Here is an 18,805-nt window from a genome sequence, read left to right as displayed (position 1 = left end):
GTGGTGGAGTAGGATCCAATTTATAGTCTATACGCTATAGTTTTATTATATATAGCACAAAATGATTCTTATATATTACGCTAATTATTGGCTCATTTGAAAAGTATTTTTAAAATTATTGAAAGTGTTTTTAGTAAAAGTGTTTTTGGATTCCAAAAACACTTGAAGTACGTTCTATAAGAAGCACTAGTTATGTGCTTCTTGCTCCTGCACTTCAAGTATTTTTTCAGGATTCATTTGCATTTTTACTAAAGATTGGTTCCAAAAGCACTTTCATCAAAAGTAATTTTAGTAATTTTGAAAGTACTTTCAGACGAGCTTTATATGTTTCACTAATCTTTGATTAGGGTGGGCCTTTTAGGTTTAGTTTTTTTTATTTTTTATTTTCTCTCCATCTCTTCTAATTTTAAAAGCCCGAAACGAAGAAAAATTATACCATAATGTGATGAGGTCAAGCGACTCCAACAATATCATCAACCATTCAAAACATAACCCTTAAAATCGAATGAAAAAAAAAAAAAGAACATAGTTGTTGCCATTCTTCTAGTTTAATTGGGAGGCATTTAAATTTGATCAACGATAAATGTTTTATTCCTTGGTTTTTATATGATTAAAGTGGTAAATTGTTTAGTTTACCTTATTGTTTAGAGAACAATTAGATGATAAGGAGAGGGTATGTCTTAAGAACCAACTTTAAATTAAAGCAACAGAAGAGGATTTGATTCTTGCTTTGCATCTTTATAAACATTAAGCAAGCATTTTGACTCATAATTTTCCTTCCTCCATCCCACTAATCCAAACAACAACAAAAAATTAAGGAAAAGTTTTAACTGTTCAAGAAGAACAGAGGCCAATAGGTAACAACTGTTAATTAATATTTTTATCCTAATTATTGGAGACTAGGAGACCTCTATACTTTACAATATGATTTTTCTGATAAAAAAGTTAGGGTTAAAATAATGAAAATGGCTCTTCCCACCTCTTAAGGGTTAAGATCTCCTCCATTACTTATAACGACTCCAATAAAAATAGGTTTTTTAATTAAAATGGTCCCTGAGATGAGCGTTATTTCTTATTTTGATCTTTGAGATTTAAAATCGATAGAACTAGTCCCTGAATTTGTCCACCGTCAATCATTTTGGTCATTCCATGAAAAATCTTTGTTAAATAAGGACCAAAATGACAAAAACACCCTCAATTTAATAATCAATGGACCAAAATGATTTGACAAAAAGTGAGGGCATTTTTGTCATTTTATCCTTATTTAACGGAGAATTTTCACAGAATGACCAAAATGATTGATGGTGGAGAATTTTAGTGACCAATTCTGTCGATTTAAAATTTCATGAATCAAAGTGAGGAATTACGCTAATCTCATAAACAATTTTGGCTAAAAAGCCATAAAAATATAATATGTAAAGTGAGATTAACCCTAATCGAATAATATCATCCATCTGATTCCGATATGAAGATTCCATTTGGATTGGAGATTGGATCCCTCAAAAATTTACAAACAAAATTATAACATGGACGATCCATTGGTGACTAATGCAAATAAAGATGGCTTCTTTTGTCGTTTTAACCTGACCTAAGCATCTCCTTTGCTTTCATTTGACACAAGTTTTTTGTACAAAGAGTTGGTATCTTGGCAGAATCTTCTGAATTGTTCCCATTACTTTATGTTAAAATTAAATAAATAATTAGCCTCTTCTTGTAGGGAGATCATGCTAAAAGTTATATGGCATGCTCAACTAAAGCCCTTTAGGTTAAGGGATGTGCCCTTGTTGCGAGACGTAAAATATTGAGAAGACAAAATGATTGGTGGGACAAATGATTTTGAATGCAAACCCCATGTGGAGACCAATTCAGTTTATGTTTCTTGTGCTGCCCTAACCCTTCACACTTTGCCCTTTTTTTCCCACCTAGGTTTTCGTATTATCTTAAAAGTAAATTGTAGCAATAGTCCATTAACTTTAACTCAATTGAAGTAATGGTCTCTTAATTAAAAATCAATTACAATTGGTCTCTCAACTCATCAAAACATGTAGTTATGGTCCCTCAACTAAAAATTCATTACCATTGATCAACTTTAATCCAACTGGAGAAATGGTACCTCAACTTTAACCCAATAAGAGTAATGGTCCATCCTTTAACCCAATTGTAGCAATGGTCATTCCAACATAACTCGTTTTGACAAAATTCTGACAAAGTTGACGAAAATGATCATAGCTATACGTTTTGATAAGTTAAGGGACCCTAATTATAATAATGATCATTTCAACATAACTCATTTTGACAAAATTTTGATGAAGTTGATAAAAATGACCATAGCTACACATTTTGATGAGTTGAGTTAAGGGACCAATGGTAATTGATTTTTAGTTGAAGGACCTTTGCTCCAATTTGATTAAAGTTGAGAGACCATACAATTTACTTTTAACTTAATTCATCAAATTGCCAAAGATAACCAACCCGGATTGGTTCCGTAGTTAGAAATGAATTTCATATTCATATTTCACACGACATGTCCTGAGTTCGATTCGTAGCGCTCGTAATGGCACGATGGTGGCCAAGAAAAAGCTAAAATGCATGCGTAAATCATCTCGGTCCATGTAATAATGGACTATCGTAACTAAGTCACTAGCTAGTTCTTTTTTTCTTAAACAAAAAAATTATTAAATAATCAAAGTGCCAAAGATGAAATTATAACCAGAATAGCATATGAGGTTAGGATTCATGTTACATGTGAAAATAATCACTGGTAACTAAATTACGGTGGACGGTAGAGTTAATTGTTTATGAATATATCTTTGTAATGCCTTTTGTCCAATAAATAAAATATAAATAAAAACGAATATGTGACACAACTTTTTTACATAATTTTTGGTACACATTTTTTAATAGCCCATTTCGTAACGTATTTCAACAATCCGAATGTCTATCTTTTAGTTCTTCTTTCAAAGATTTTGTCTGCCAAAAATCAGTCAAATTTGAAATCATATATCATTGGATTAAGAGTTTAGGGTTTCTTTGTAGAACCGTATTCGTCAATTTTCTTCATTAAAAATGAATGTCTTAATGATTTTGGATTTGTCTAATTTTTTGTTAGGATGGTCTATGAATGATATTCTAATATATAGACAATTCGGATCGTCAAAATATATTAATGACTCGACCTCATAAAACATTTATCACAAATTGTGTAAAAACAATGGTGTTACAAATTTGGCTCAACCAACGACGGAGCTAGGTAGAGGGCTACACTGGGCTCCAACCCAGGGGAGTTTTGTGCTCTAATTCATTTTATCTCATGTAATTTTTCGTTTTAATTCCAGTTTAGCCACCTCTAGCCCACCCATATTCACATTGAAAAGCTCAATGCCATTGATCATACAACAAATTTCCTTGATCCAAATAAGTCCAATGTTATATTTTTTTGGTTTTTATTATCATAAGTTGGTTATTCTTTTTCTTTTTAAATTGCTTCCTAGTTGTTTTTCTCATGAATTGGACAACAATAACATCTCGTTTGATCATTCATTAATCTCCTTATAGAAGTTAACTTATGCAGTCAAAATAAATAAAAAATATTAGCCCATCCGATAAAATATTCCTGGCTCCGTCCTTTTATCAAGATCATGCAAATAAGGACATCGCGGCTCCAAATTGCCTTATGACCATAAAACACCATCTAATAGTAGATCCAACAAACTTAACCAGCTCACCTCTAATATTTTGGTGAACCACCATACGGATAACACAACAACCCAACTCGCTTATAGCGCAACTAAAACTACTATACTCTCTTACTACGAGACTAGACTACTTATACTGAGTTTCTTGAGTAATTACAAACATAACACTTATATAAAGCAATAAAAACAAAAAATAACACATAATATATATAAAAAATATATAAAAAATAAAAATTGATACCTTGAGATAACTCACATCGAAATCGAAGCAGATCGGATCTTCATTATTCACAAATTATATGAATAAGATATTATTTTCTTCATATCTGATCATCTCAGTGGCCGTACAAATTATGTCTCACTTTTGACCAAGTTTGAAACTCTGTGAGCCGTTGGATCTGTTTCTTAGGCCAAAGATCTTTGAGATCCATTGGACCTCGTATGCCTTCTCTGCCCATTCTACCTTTTTATATGGAACACAGATCCTCTCCGGATCTGTGCAACCAGAGCCCGGGGATCAATGAATTCGGACCATTGAAATTTAATTCAACGGTTACAAACAAGAGATCCCTCTAAAAATTATAATAATTATAACCGTTTGATCAAATTTCAATAGCTTTGATCCATTGATCCCTGGATTCCGGTTGCATAGATCCAAAGAGGATATGTGTTCTTTTATATGTACTTTTTGGTAAGAAAGCTCGTTTCATTTTGTCGAAAGGTGAGCCTTTGTAAAAGGGAAGTGTTATCTACACGTTTTTTTTACTCCTCACATACTTTTGTTAAATTTTGTTTGTTGAACTTTTTTAATTCAATCGATCAAACGGTTAAATATTGAAAGGAGTTTGTGAAAGGTAAAAATGAGTACGTGAATAACACCACTCTTGTAGAAATTGCCGTTAAATACAATGAGTTATCTAAACCAATTTAAATTTAATGTTGGGTAAATTAATTTTACCCCCTCAGGTTTAGAATCGATTGCAACCTCATACAACATCTTTAAAACATTTCAATTTCATACATTAACTTATCATTTTATTTCAATTTCATACATCCGTTAGAAAATCTGTTAAGTAAACCGTTAAGTGATGACATGACAAAATGAAAAATATTTTTGTTAATAGGGTAAATCGTTAATCGATTTCTCCCTGATTTCTCCCTAAGTTCTCCAAAACACATCGGAGAAATCGGACCTTGGGGAACCAGTTAGACGGCGGCGGTGCAGTGGTGGATGTGGTTCGACTGAACCAGCTGGACGGTGGCGGCAAGCTTGGGTTGGGCCTTCTAGGCCCGGGAATGGTGACGGGAGGTGAGGTAAAGGGAGAAGAGGAAGAGGGTGATTGCCTAGATCCCCTTTTCAATTTTTTTTAGTTATAATTGTGAACACGGAAAATTCCTGAAACGAAAGAGACAAGAACAACGCGCACAAACAAATATTTGTATTTGATGATTTTGGGTTACAATCTCTCTCTATTTTGATCCTCTGATTCGATCTCCGTAAGGTGTTGATTGGTGGATATTTCGTTGATCCAAGGGCCGTCAAGGCTTGATCTTGGATGAACTGTTGGAAGTTTCTTCAAAGGGCCGTGGGCTTGATCTTTGGAGGTGGATTTGAGCGGATCTTCAAGGAGCCGTTGGGGCTTGATCTTGAGGATGAATGTTTCTTCAAGGGCCGTTTGAGGCTTGATCTTGAATAACGGTAATGAGCAGATCTTCAAGGGCGTTTGGGCTTGATCTTGAAGAACAGTGATGGACGGATCTTTAAGGGCTTTTGGGCTTGATCTTGAAGAACGGTTGGATGTGTGGATTTGTCGACGTTGTTAATCCAAAGGGGCCGTTGGGGCTTGATCTTGGATGAACGGATGATGAACGATGGGGCTTTCTTCAAGGGCCGTCGGGGCTTGATCTTGAAAGAACGATGAACGAAGAACGAATAACACTTTCTTCAAGGGCCGTCGGGGCTTGATCTTGAATTGGTGGATGATTGTTGATCCAAAGGGGCGTTTGGGCTTGATCTTGGAAGAACGATGAACGAAGAACGAAGAACACTTTCTTCAAGGGCCGTCGGGGCTTGATCTTGAATTGGTGGATGATTGTTGATCCAAAGGGCCGTTTGGGCTTGATCTTGGAAGAACGATGAACGAAGAACGAAGAGAGCTTTCTCGATTCTTCGGGAACCTGGATGCTTGAGAGCTTCGGAGTTTCAGAGCTTCAGAGCTTCAAGGTGTAATATGAATTGGTCCCTCAAATGAATGAAATGGGCTTGTATTTATAGAATTTTCCAAGGCCTAATTTTGAATATAATATCCCAGATGAAATAAGTCGTTTCTGCCAGGTGTTGACACGTGTCTTATTTGATGACTTTTCCAACTCATTTCAATTTTCGTTGAGTCACATGCTACGTGTAAAATTTATGCAATACATGAGCGTTGACACTTTGATTTATCGGTCAACATTTATTTACCGAAATTTCGATGTCTACAAATGCCCCCACTTCAAGGCACGTCGTATACATGTGCTTGTCACGTGTAGGAGATGCGTTTTGAAGTCCCTTACTGTAGATGTCGATCCAAGGGCCGTCGAGGCTTGATCTTGAATTGGGCTGGAGATTTCTTCAAGGGCCGTTGAGGCTTGATCTTGAATTGGGCTTGAGATTTCTTCAAGGGCCGTTGAGGCTTGATCTTGAATTGTTGTTTGAAATTTCTTCAAGGGCCGTCGAGGCTTGATCTTGAATTGTTGTTTGAAATTTCTTCAAGGCCGTCGAGGCTTGATCTTGAAGGTTGAAATTGGACCACAAGGAGCTTCATGTGGTAGATGATCTTTGGCTTTGGTAGTGGGTGAATCGACACGTATTTTGTTGCGATTTGTTGACTTTCCACAGCTTTGATCTTGAACTGGGTTGAAGGATTTTCTAGATTCCTCCAATTGTTGATTTTCCACAGCTTATTCTTGAACTAGGTTTTGATTCAAGGGTGGTAGACACTTAATCTTGAATCGGACTTGTGATTTCTTCCAGGGCCGTCGAGGCTTGATTTCGAATTTGGCTGGAAGCTTCTTCAATGGCTTTTGGGGCTTGATCCTTGAAGGTTGACTTGAACACATGACAAGCAGGCACGAGGTGAAGGTGACGACTTGTTGCTCTGTTCAATCTTTCTAATTCACACCTGAGCAGTTTGGTCAACGGTATGATCTTCAAGATTGATGGGCTTTTCTTCCAGTTGGTGACTTGATCTTTAAGGATTCGATTCAAGGGTGGTGAATCGGCACGTGCAGCCCACAACGCCTAGTAAGTCGACCCAAGAATTTGAGGGTCAAAACGAGTTCACCGTCCTCAGGCAAATGCGGCATCTTCTCGAGTTCTTCATCTCAGACTCTTTCTGCTGAGTTAACTGTGCATGCTGCATTCTTCTCTGCTTGTTTCTTCAGCACGTTGTCTCCACATGCTGCAAGGTATCATTTTCACTTGCCTTATCTATTCTTCAGGCAGATGTGGTAGCTTCTTTGGAAGTACAGCAGCAGTGGGAGACGAGTACTCGAGAGCAGTGCTAGGTAGGCAATCAGGGAAGGGTTCCAAGCAGTCGGTTCCTTACCCGAGTTTGAGTGGAAGTTCCGGCATATTGTTTTCTTTATCCTTGTCTTTGTAGGTAAAAACAAGGACAAAGGAAAGGACAGGGAGAACGCATGATATGAGATACTCTTGCTTTCTACCCTGGTGATATGAGATACTTTTGCTTTGGAGTCATTGGCTTGCAGAGGTACCCCAAGGAATAAAGAACATTGAATGACTCGAGAGGCTTTGTTGGGAAAGCATTTTTGGAGATGAAGAAAAGCTCTGTGTGTCTGCCTTGCTATGGAAGGTGAAGGTGGACAGTTATAGGAGGTCTCTTAATACCTGTAGAGGTAGTATTCTTTCACTTGTGTCGGCAACTAACGCGTGATTGAACAGTAAACTTTCACGTGCTTTCTCCTTCACCGAAAATCTTCGACAAATTGCCCGTGATTTGCGCAAAGTTGAGTGTGCATATGACAGGTGATGACGCGGCCGAAAAAGACTAGCGCCTCTTCGATAACTGGGATCGGCGCTTCGACAAATTACCCGTGATTTCCGCAAAGCTGAGTTTGCGTGTGATGGGTGCTGACGTGGCTGAAAAAGACTGGCGCCTCTTCGATATCTGGGATCGGCGCTTCGACAAATTGCCCGTGATTTTCGCAAAGCTGAGTTTGCGTGTGACGGGTGCCGACGCGTCTGGAAAAGCAAGATGCTTCTCCGATTTCTGAGCTTGCCTCTTCGATTTTTGAATGGCCTCTTCGAATTTTGAGCTCGCCTCTTCGATCTCTGAAATCCCGTCGAGTGCTGATTTTTTATAGAGGCATGCAGTTTGTTTCAAAGCACACTTGAATTTTCGCTTGTGAAAACTCCCCTCTTGTACTTCTAAGATCTTGATTTGTCCGATCTCTTCTTCCTTCAACACTTTGAAAATGTCTGGACCATCTGACCGTCGTTTTGACTTGAATCTTGGTGAAGAGGCAGTCCCGCCTTCTCCAGACAACATATGGCGCCCAACCTTCATATCCCCCACTGGTCCTCTTACCGTTGGGGATTCGGTGATGAAGAATGATATGACCGCTGCGGTGGTGGCCCGGAACCTTGTCACTCCCAAAGATAACAGACTACTTTCCAGGCGGTCTGATGAGTTGGCTGTTAAGGAGTCTCTGGCCCTTAGTGTGCAGTGTGCGGGTTCTGTGTCCAACATGGCCCAACGCCTATTTGCTCGAACCCGTCAAGTTGAATCGTTGGCGGCTGAAGTGATGAGTCTCAAACAGGAGATTAGAGGGCTCAAGCAGGAGAATAAACAGTTGCATAAGCTCGCACATAGCTATGCGACAAACATGAAGAGGAAGATTGACCAGATGCAGGAATCTGATGGTCAGATTTTACTTGATCATCAGAGGTTTGTGGGTTTGTTCCAGCAGCATTTACCTTCGTCTTCTGGGGCTGTACCGACTGCTGAGGCTTCAAACAGTCAACCTCCGGCGCCTTCTCTTCCTGGAGCTCTGCCGAGTTGTGAGGCGCCACCTGATCGTCCTTGAATATCCCCTCTTGTAAATTTGATTTGATTTGATTTTTTTTTTTTTTTATTTTATTTTATTTTTTTTTGTTGGTATGTAGAAGAATGCAATTTTATGTAAAATTTCCAGAAAAAATAAATAAAATGGACTTTTATTTTTCTTAATGCTTTTTTTTTTTTTGCACATGGTGCCAGATGCACCATCCATTTTTTTTTATATTTTCCTTTCTTTTCCCCTGTTTTATTTTTTTGCACATGGTGCCAGAGCACCAAATATCAAACAATTTTTTCTTTAATCATGGTGCCAGACGCACCAAAGATCAAACTTTTTATTTTTTTTATTATTATTATTTTTTTTTCCTTTCTGCACATGGTGCCCATGCACCACCAGAAACTTTCGATCTGTCATGGGGCTGTTCCCCATCTTTGATCCACCATCCCATTTTCTATTATTATTATTTTTTTTATAAATTTCGATGATGGGCTGAGGAATTTGCAGGGAAGGATGAAGGCGCATGGAGAGCACGAAGGTGACCTTGATGTCGGATCCAGCTAGAATCCAGAGCACAGCCACTGAGCCCAACCACAGAGCACAGCCACCGTACACCCATCGCACTGCCAGCATCTTCACTGCACTACCATCTATACTGCCTGTTGAACTTGCTGCACTGCCTTGTCGTCCTTGCACTGTTTCCTTGCTGCACAGCATCGCCGTCGCACCGTCGCAGCATAGCCTTTGCCATTGCACTGTCCACTGCATCTCCACTGCACCATCCCCATTGCTTCTGCACCGCACACTGTTTTGCATCTTCACTGCGCTGTTTCCTTGCTGCACAGCCTTGTCGTCCTCACTGCACAAAGCATTGCACAAAACCGCACTGCCCTATCTCGCTTGCTGCTGCACCACTGTACCTTTACTGCACCCCCACTGTCTTCCCCGCACTGCTGCTGCATCACCACTGCAAGGGGAGAGACAGATTGACAGCGCTTCCGAAGCTTCTTCGCCACCGTCAACAGCGCCAATCTTCGCTCTCTTAGTTCGGCAAAAGCTTCAGGATCATTTGCGAGTCCAATGACCGAGTCATGAAGATGGAAAGCATGGATCCTGCAGCACCAACCCAAGTCACAACTTCAAGCCGAGTCAGAGACACCAATCTAAGTTACAACCTTCAAGTCCAGTGACTGAACTTGAAGATGGAAAGCATGGATCCTGCAGCACCAACCCAAGTCACAACCTCAGTCTTGCACTTCTTCCTTCTTTCGACTAGCTGTGGGAGACCAACCGAGAGAAGCAGCAGCAGTGATAACACCAGCTACAACAGCAGAATTCCGGTACTTGTCAGTCGATACCTTGGCAGTTGACGCTCCAGAGGAAGAGGCATTTGGTTTGGCATCAGAGACTGAGCCTCCTGAGCTTCCAGCTGATAGATCTGCTCGTTCAGAAAGCGGCAACTGTTAGTCGTTGATCCTGATCGTTGGGTGCGGTAAAAGCACCACCGTTCTGGGGCGTCGTCGAAGTCTCCGGGTTCCGATTCGCCGAGTTCGACCCCACGCTCTTCCCAAGCTCCACCCCTTCATTCTCAACCACTGCCATAGCTCTTTCTCTCTCTCTCTCTTCCCTTTTCCGAAAAAAGAGTTCCTTTTCGGATTGGATTTGGGATCCAACCTCTCTTCTCTGTTGTGAAGATCGGGGGAGGTGTTGACGGGATCCATGCTGTGGACAATGAGGGGACTTGAAGTAGATGTTGAAGTAGATGGTGAAGATGCTGTTTAGCGGTAGTTTCTGTAGACGGGACTGTACATGCAACTCTCGGCATGCTTCACAAGATTCTCAGGACGAGGGAGACGCGTAGCCACGCCAAGGTCATATGCCTTGGCAGCTACATTAGCAGCTACTTGGGCAGAAATCTTTCTGATGTTCGACAATGGTGGATAGATCAGCCCCTGTGCAAAATTCTCCTCGAAAACTTGCCCCGCCAAGGCTTCCGAGGCTGCCAGAAGCATGTCATCGTGAACACGGATTGCTCCAGAGATAACCAAACCCAGACCAAATCCAGGAAAAATGTATGCATTGTTGGACTGGCCAGGAACAAAAACTTTGTCCTTGTACTCAACAGGATCAAATGGGCTTCCGCTGGCAAAAATTGCGCGACCCACACTGTAAGTATAAGCTTCTTCAGCGGTACATTCAGATTGTGATGTTGGGTTGGAAAGAGCCAAAATGAGAGGTTTCTCATTGAAGGACGATACTGCTTCAATCACCTCCTTTGTAAATGTTCTTCCAACACCAGATGATCCAATAAGAACTGTTGGTTTAATTGCCTTGACCGCATCCAAAAGATTATCAACAGGCTCATGCTCATGAGCCCAAGGCTGCGTAAAATGTTGAAGAGAATCTTTACGAGAGATAACAATCAATCCTTTTGAATCAACAAGCCAGATCTTCTTACGGGTTTCTCCCACATGAACTTTTGTCCTTTTCGAGATCTCAAGAGCTATTAGTTCTGCTATACCGGTACCAGCTTCTCCAGCACCAAGGAACAAAAACCTATGCTCAGACAGGGAACCACCGATTAACTTCAGTGCTGCCACAACTCCTGCAAGAACTACAGATGCCGTCCCCTGTATGTCATCATTGAAGACGAGATGAGATGCTCTATATTTGGCCAGCAGCTCGAAAGCATTGTGGTTTGCAAAATCTTCGAACTGTACAATAACTTTTTCACCATAGTTCTGCTTGGGACTTCTTCAACCTTTTGCAGTTTTTGGCGAGCGACGTCATCCCAGCATCGGTCAACTCACGGCATGCGCGGATCTTCAGGCGCGTGAGGTTACGGCATCGCAGAAATGAGGACGAGCGCCTCGTCGCCGACGCTGACGGATCTGCGGTCGCATTTGAGGGCGAGCTTGGTGACGACGCGGTGGAGCGAATTGATGGCGGTGAGCCGAGCGGAGTCATCGTCGTCGGAGTTAGAGGATGGGACGGAGGCGGAGGCGGAGGCGGAATCGTCCTTGGGGATGGCGACAGAGAGAAACGCCGCGAGTTGCTGCTGTTGGTGATGGAGTCCTTGCATCGTTATCTTGCTGCTGACGCTGCTTCTGCACTAGAAGCATCTCTCATTCTCTCACTCAACTGAGTCGGCTCTGGAACTCTGACTCGGGTTTTCTGATTGGTTTATCCGCAGCTGCGGTTGCTCTGCGCTGTCTCTGTGTCTCTGGACTCAACCTGATCCGTCTTCTGCAGGTGGTGGGACTGGGCCTGTGAATTGAGCTTTCTGCTGCTGGGCCGAGACACAAGTGAGGATGGGCCTGTCATTCTGGCTGCTCTTTTCTGTGGACTTCAACTTGTGTTTATTTGATTTGGCACGGGTCTTAAGTGTAGGAAGACCCACATTAATATGTATACATTTTTTTATTTTTTTATTTTTTATTAATACATAAAACATATGTATTTTATTTTTTTTTCTCTTTTTTTTTGTAAATACATAAAACATGTATCTTTTTTTTTTTTTTTTTTTTTTTTTTTTGCATTTGTAAAAACATAATAACATATGTATTCATTTTTTTTCTTTTTTTTTTAAAATAAAATTGACTTTATTTAATAAAACATTTTTTTTTTTTTGATGTGACTGAACTCGAAATTTTGAATATTCAAGCTGCCTACGTACCCCTCCAAAGAAGAGATCAAGTCGTAACGTAGTTCAAATACATATTTTTTTGGATTTTTTTTTTTTGTGCCGTTTGCAGTTTCAGCTCATGCAGGCAAGGAGTGTTGGTGTCGTTTGCAGTTTCAACTCATGCAGACAATGAGCATTTGGTGCCGTGTTGCAGTTTTAGCTCATGCAGGCAAGGAGCGTTGGTGTTGCCTTTTATGCTCGTGCAGACCAGGAGCTTTGGTGTTGCCTTTTATGCTCGTGCAGACCATGAGCGTTGTGCCATGCAGTTTAGGCTCATGCAGGCGAGGAGCTTCGTGTCCTACAGTTTAGGCTCGTGCGGACAAGGAGCTTTGGTTCATGCAGTTTAGGCTCGTGCGAACAAGGAGCACTGTGAATTTGTCAAACGATCCGGGATAGTTGTTCCTCGCAATTTTCATAGCAAGGAGTCTTGACCGAGTGATTGAAGAAGTCTTCAGGAAAGAAATCACGCATCGTGATGGGGATGGATGATCTATGTGTTGCAATTTCATCATCTTCAACACGTTCACGTTGCTTTGAAGATTGACAAGAGCTGCTTTGCCCCCTTTCTGATTGGCGGACTTGTGGAGGAGACGTATGTTTCTTGTGCAATTTCTTAGGAGTGACTTGAGTCAATCCTTCAACTTTGCTTGTCTTGGAGGATGCCCCCAGCGGTTGAGGTGAAAACTTTGAGTCGGAAGGGCCAGAAGTGAAGGTGGTATAGTTTGACTTCGCCACTTCGTCAAGATCTAGCTCGATGATTCCTTTCTGAGCCAGCTTTATGATGAGATCTTTCAGCACGAAACATTTTTCTGTCGGATGACTGATGAAGCGGTGGAATTTACAGTATCTTGGACTGTCGGTACGATTCATCTCTTCCGGCCGTCTGCACTCAGGCAAACTGATCACCTTCTTGTCCAACAGGTCATCTAGCATGGCAACCACATCAGAGTCGGGGAATGGATAAGTCTTCTCCTCAAGCTCCTTCAAAGTGCGTCTACGTGTCTCTTGATCACGAAAAGCTTCGGTTTGAATCGCCTTGCCTCGTGTGGATATTTTGACGGGAGATGTGTTGACCGTCATCGCTTCCTTGGTGGGTTTCCATGCAGCCTTTTCCACCTTTGTCCCAAGAACTTTGTCGTTCTTGTAGTCGGCGATCGGTTCTTTCTTCCCATGATGGGCGATGCTCAACTCCATGTCATGGGCGCGAGTGGCCAATTCCTCGAAGGTCCGTGGTTTAATGCCTTGAAGGATGTATTGCAAACCCCATTGCATGCCTTGGATGCACATCTCGATTGAAGAGGTTTCTGAGAGCCTGTCTTTACAGTCGAGGCTTAGAGTGCGCCATCTGTTGATGTAGTCAATGACTGGCTCGTCCTTCCACTGCTTTGTGCTCGTTAGTTCTAGCATGCTCACAGTGCGGCGGGTGCTGTAGAAGCGGTTGAGGAATTCCCTTTCCAACTGTTCCCAGCTGTTGATGGACTCAGGCTCTAGGTCCGTGTACCACTCAAAGGCGTTTCCTTTCAGCGAGCGCACAAACTGCTTGGCGAGGTAGTCTCCCTCCGTCCCCGCATTGTTGCAAGTTTCGACGAAATGTGCAATGTGCTGCTTTGGGTTTCCTTTTCCATCAAACTGCATGAACTTTGGTGGTTGATATCCCCTCGGCATCTTTAGGGCATCAATCTTCTTGGAATAGGGCTTCGAGTAGAACAAGGAGGTATGTGAGCTCCCTTCGTACTGTGCCTTGATGGTATTGGTGATCATCTCCTGCAGCTGCTGGATAGAAAGAGATGCCATGAGTGCCACTGCTTGGTCTGGCTCCGGCTTCGCATCGTTTTTCTCCACCTGAGGCTCTTCTTCTTCATCATCTCTTCTCTTTAGTAGATCATTCTCTGGGTCGGGTTTATCGCCGTCCTGCGCCTCTAGTCGATTGACGAGTGCTGCAATTTGCAAGTCTTTTTCTTCCACAGTTCGGGTTAGCCTTGCGATTGCTTCATTCATCTGAGCCAGCTGCTCATCGATTGAAGTTGCTCCAATGGTCATGACTTGCATGGCTGCACTGCCGCTTGAATCGGCATCGGAGAGCATGGATTCGGAGTATTTCCTTGGGCTTCCCCCCTTTGGTGCCCTTAGTGAGGCTAAGGTGATCAAAGGCTCGTGCCTTGGGTGCTTTTGTTCCCTTGGCAGAGTTGATGCAGAGGTGAAAGAGGCGGCAGAAGTAGCTCTTGCCATGCTTCGAGTCGTGATGCCCAAAGTGACACCAGTTGCGACGAGGACGCTCTTGTTCTTTGCGCCGGTTGCGGGAACAGATTGAGCCTTCCTTGATGCCATTAATTTTGGAAGTGCGCTTGAATTTCTTGAACGGAGAAAGAGATGAGAGGCAGAGACAGTCCCACTGGGCGTGCCAATTTGTGAACACGGAAAATTCCTGAAACGAAAGAGACAAGAACAACGCGCACAAACAAATATTTGTATTTGATGATTTTGGGTTACAATCTCTCTCTATTTTGATCCTCTGATTCGATCTCCGTAAGGTGTTGATTGGTGGATATTTCGTTGATCCAAGGGCCGTCAAGGCTTGATCTTGGATGAACTGTTGGAAGTTTCTTCAAAGGGCCGTGGGCTTGATCTTTGGAGGTGGATTTGAGCGGATCTTCAAGGAGCCGTTGGGGCTTGATCTTGAGGATGAATGTTTCTTCAAGGGCCGTTTGAGGCTTGATCTTGAATAACGGTAATGAGCAGATCTTCAAGGGCGTTTGGGCTTGATCTTGAAGAACAGTGATGGACGGATCTTTAAGGGCTTTTGGGCTTGATCTTGAAGAACGGTTGGATGTGTGGATTTGTCGACGTTGTTAATCCAAAGGGGCCGTTGGGGCTTGATCTTGGATGAACGGATGATGAACGATGGGGCTTTCTTCAAGGGCCGTCGGGGCTTGATCTTGAAAGAACGATGAACGAAGAACGAATAACACTTTCTTCAAGGGCCGTCGGGGCTTGATCTTGAATTGGTGGATGATTGTTGATCCAAAGGGGCGTTTGGGCTTGATCTTGGAAGAACGATGAACGAAGAACGAAGAACACTTTCTTCAAGGGCCGTCGGGGCTTGATCTTGAATTGGTGGATGATTGTTGATCCAAAGGGCCGTTTGGGCTTGATCTTGGAAGAACGATGAACGAAGAACGAAGAGAGCTTTCTCGATTCTTCGGGAACCTGGATGCTTGAGAGCTTCGGAGTTTCAGAGCTTCAGAGCTTCAAGGTGTAATATGAATTGGTCCCTCAAATGAATGAAATGGGCTTGTATTTATAGAATTTTCCAAGGCCTAATTTTGAATATAATATCCCAGATGAAATAAGTCGTTTCTGCCAAGTGTTGACACGTGTCTTATTTGATGACTTTTCCAACTCATTTCAATTTTCGTTGAGTCACATGCTACGTGTAAAATTTATGCAATACATGAGCGTTGACACTTTGATTTATCGGTCAACATTTATTTACCGAAATTTCGATGTCTACAATAATATAAATTGATTTTTTTAACAAATAATTCTTTTATTATTATTTTTTGTTTATACCATATTTAGGGCCTCGTATTTAGACCTCGTATAAATACTCGGAGGACTTAAATGTAATTATGTAATAAAAGAAGGGGCAAATATGTAATAAGTGAGGAGTCTTTATTCTATAAAAAGACCCTTCACCCTCACAATTAAGGGAAGCCATTTCAGAGGCCAATTCTTATACCATCAGAGACTTCACTTTCTCCCTCAGAGGCTCTGAATCTCTCTCCCTCACTTCTCAGATAAATACATAATCAGTGTGGACGTAGCCCAAACCTTGGGGTGAACCACGATACATCTTGTGTTATTTACATTTCTTGCATATTCACGATTGGATTTACGTTGTTCCAAGACCTCCGGTTTTGTGCATCAACATTTGGCGCCGTCTGTGGGAATCGACACAAAAAATCATGTCGGTTCTCTTTCATTTTTTTTTTCCAACCACCGTGGATCTGTAGAAACCCAAACCTAGAGCACAAACATCTCAACGCTTTTAACAAGATACCTCATCCCAACCAATCAAATGACTCCCCTCTTTCCTCTATGTCATGGGAAACCTCACTAAATGCGTGACAGAAGACAGAGAGAGAAAGAGGTCGGGCGAAAAAGTGTGGTGGGTTTTGGCCCAGATGCAGGTCTCGAATCTCTATGCAAGCTCCCAAGTTTCGATTCAGTTGATGACTTTCTGCATAAGGTGGCTACAGTTAGGGGTAAGCTAAGTTGATGATCAGCGGCCTGTTGAGGCAGCTGTTGCTGCCCTCGTTCCAGTCGTGCAGCACGATTCTTGCGGCAGCGCCAATATTACCCCAGCAACTTCACAACAGTCAGAACCCAAATCCCACCTTAGGATCTGACCTGGAAACCTACGGAACCCCAACCTTCTCCGAAGTCTCATTCGTCGGCCGATCGAACCGCAACTCGAGCTCACTGACTCGGTCATTCAAGCTCTGCAGGAACAGCTCACCCCTGAGCCTCTTCTCCTTCGCCCTTACGAAAGACGTCGGACTTAACAGCTCCAGCCGTCTCAGAGTGAGAACCCGACAAAGCAAATATAGCAGAGCCATAGAAGCGTTGACGAAGAAAGAGCTAACAGTGGCGATGGGGTTTGTTATCTTCACAGTCGTGATTTTTGACGTCAGAGCTTAGACCGGTGAAATCCACGGCAGAGTTTGATATTTGTGGCCACTCCGCCGTCAGACCCGAAGATCATGTTCTAAAAGGTGCTGAGTGGCAGAGACGATGCCACTGTGATTCTGCAAAACTGAAGGCTCACAACACAATTATTACATTATCCGCTGTGTGATTTTGAGATTATCAAGAAAAGATGGGCAGGAAGTTCTTCGTCGGCGGCAACTGGAAATGCAACGGAACCTTCAATGAGGTGAAAAAGATCGTCAACATACTGAACAAGGGACAAGTTCCATCGCAAGACATTGTGAAGTTTATGATTAGCCCACCGTATGTGTTTATTCCAGTAGCGAAAAGTTTGTTGAGGCCCGATTTCCATGTCGCGGCACAAAACTGTTGGGTCAAGAAGGGTGGTGCCTTCACTGATGAAGTTAGTGCTAAGATGCTAGTCAATCTCGAAGTTCCTTGGGTCATTCTGGGTCATTCCGAAAGAAGACTTATTTTGGATGAATCCAATGAGTTTGTTGCGGACAAGGTTGCGTATGTACTTTCTCAATGAGTGAAGCCAATCACTATTTACATACCGGAGCATGAGCAGATGCTCCCTGAAAAACAACCTCTGCAAAAGAATTTGAAAAGGATAAGACCTTGACCTTTGCAGATGACAGAATGATGGACTTGTCACTGAGATAAGATTATCTCTCTTTCTTATTTTACTTTGTCATCATTACGTGTCTGACCCATGGACAGGACTCCATTTCTGTTGTCATCATTATGTGTTCGACTCCAAGCATTTTATGATCTTTCTGATGTTTTCCCATTGTGGGAGTTTGAGTCACATATTTTGTTGTCTGGTCAAGTTTTGAATGAGTAGGGTAACACCACCGACAACGAAAATGGTGAGAACGTGCTCGAGTCGGAGGAACTCATAATCAAGAAAAGCAGAAAAGCAGTGGGGAACAAAGCAGAAAAACAAAAGGGATGAATAAACACCCCACCAAAATGATGTAAATTATTTTTATTATCTTTCGGAGACATCTGTATAAACCCCATCAGAGGGTAAATATAAAAAATAAAAAATAAAAAATAAAGGGCAAAGCCCAAAACAAATGGGCTAGCATGTTGTGGAGGGCGAATGCCCATAAGCCCGAAATAGCACTAACCAGGTCATCAAAAGTACGCCCAGTACTCCATAGTTAGTCGGCAACCCACCGCTATTACCACCAAACAGGTGATCAAAAGTACGCCCAGTACTCCACAATTATTCGGTAACCCGCCGCTATTACCACCAACCAGGTGATCAAAAGTATGCCCAGTACTCCAAAAATTATTCGGAAACCTGCCGCTATTACCACCAACCAAGTGATGAAATGTACAACCTGTACTCTAATATCATTTGGCAACTAGCCATTCATGCCACCAACCAGGTGATGAAATGTACAACCCGTACTCTCCTTCATGCCACCAACCAGGTGATCAAAAGTACGCCCAGTACTTCATATTATACATGAGCATTACTCATATCAATCATACATAAACATTCATGAGCATCACTCATGTTAAACATCCATGAGCATCACTCATGTCAATCAAACATTCATGAGCATCAATCATGTCAATCAGCTTCAAAAGCTTCATTTACAAAAGCTCTAGCTTCAAAAGCTTCATTTACAGAGCTCCA

The 18,805-nt window shown here is 42.1% G+C and overlaps 2 protein-coding genes across 2 annotated transcripts; one reads left to right on the top strand and one right to left on the bottom strand.

Annotated features, from left to right (window-relative positions):
• Positions 1–10,533: 10,533 nt before the first annotated feature.
• LOC103420136 (NADP-dependent malic enzyme-like) lies at positions 10,534–11,512 on the bottom strand (the record flags this gene model as incomplete). Its single annotated transcript, XM_017332382.3, has 1 exon — positions 10,534–11,512. A coding segment is annotated over one exon (978 nt), but the record flags the coding sequence as incomplete, so codon positions are not given.
• Positions 11,513–17,320: 5,808 nt separating this feature from the next.
• LOC103440824 (triosephosphate isomerase, cytosolic-like) lies at positions 17,321–17,683 on the top strand. The gene has a single exon (XM_008379533.2). It carries the CDS (start codon positions 17,321–17,323, stop codon positions 17,681–17,683), a length of 363 nt encoding a protein of 120 aa, XP_008377755.2.
• Positions 17,684–18,805: the final 1,122 nt, after the last annotated feature.

The sequence above is a fragment of the Malus domestica genome, chromosome 01 (assembly GCF_042453785.1).
Source record: "Malus domestica chromosome 01, GDT2T_hap1".
NCBI classification, from domain to species: domain Eukaryota; kingdom Viridiplantae; phylum Streptophyta; class Magnoliopsida; order Rosales; family Rosaceae; genus Malus; species Malus domestica.
Note: the sequence above shows the minus strand (reverse complement) of the source record. Positions and strands in the feature narration are given on the sequence as shown.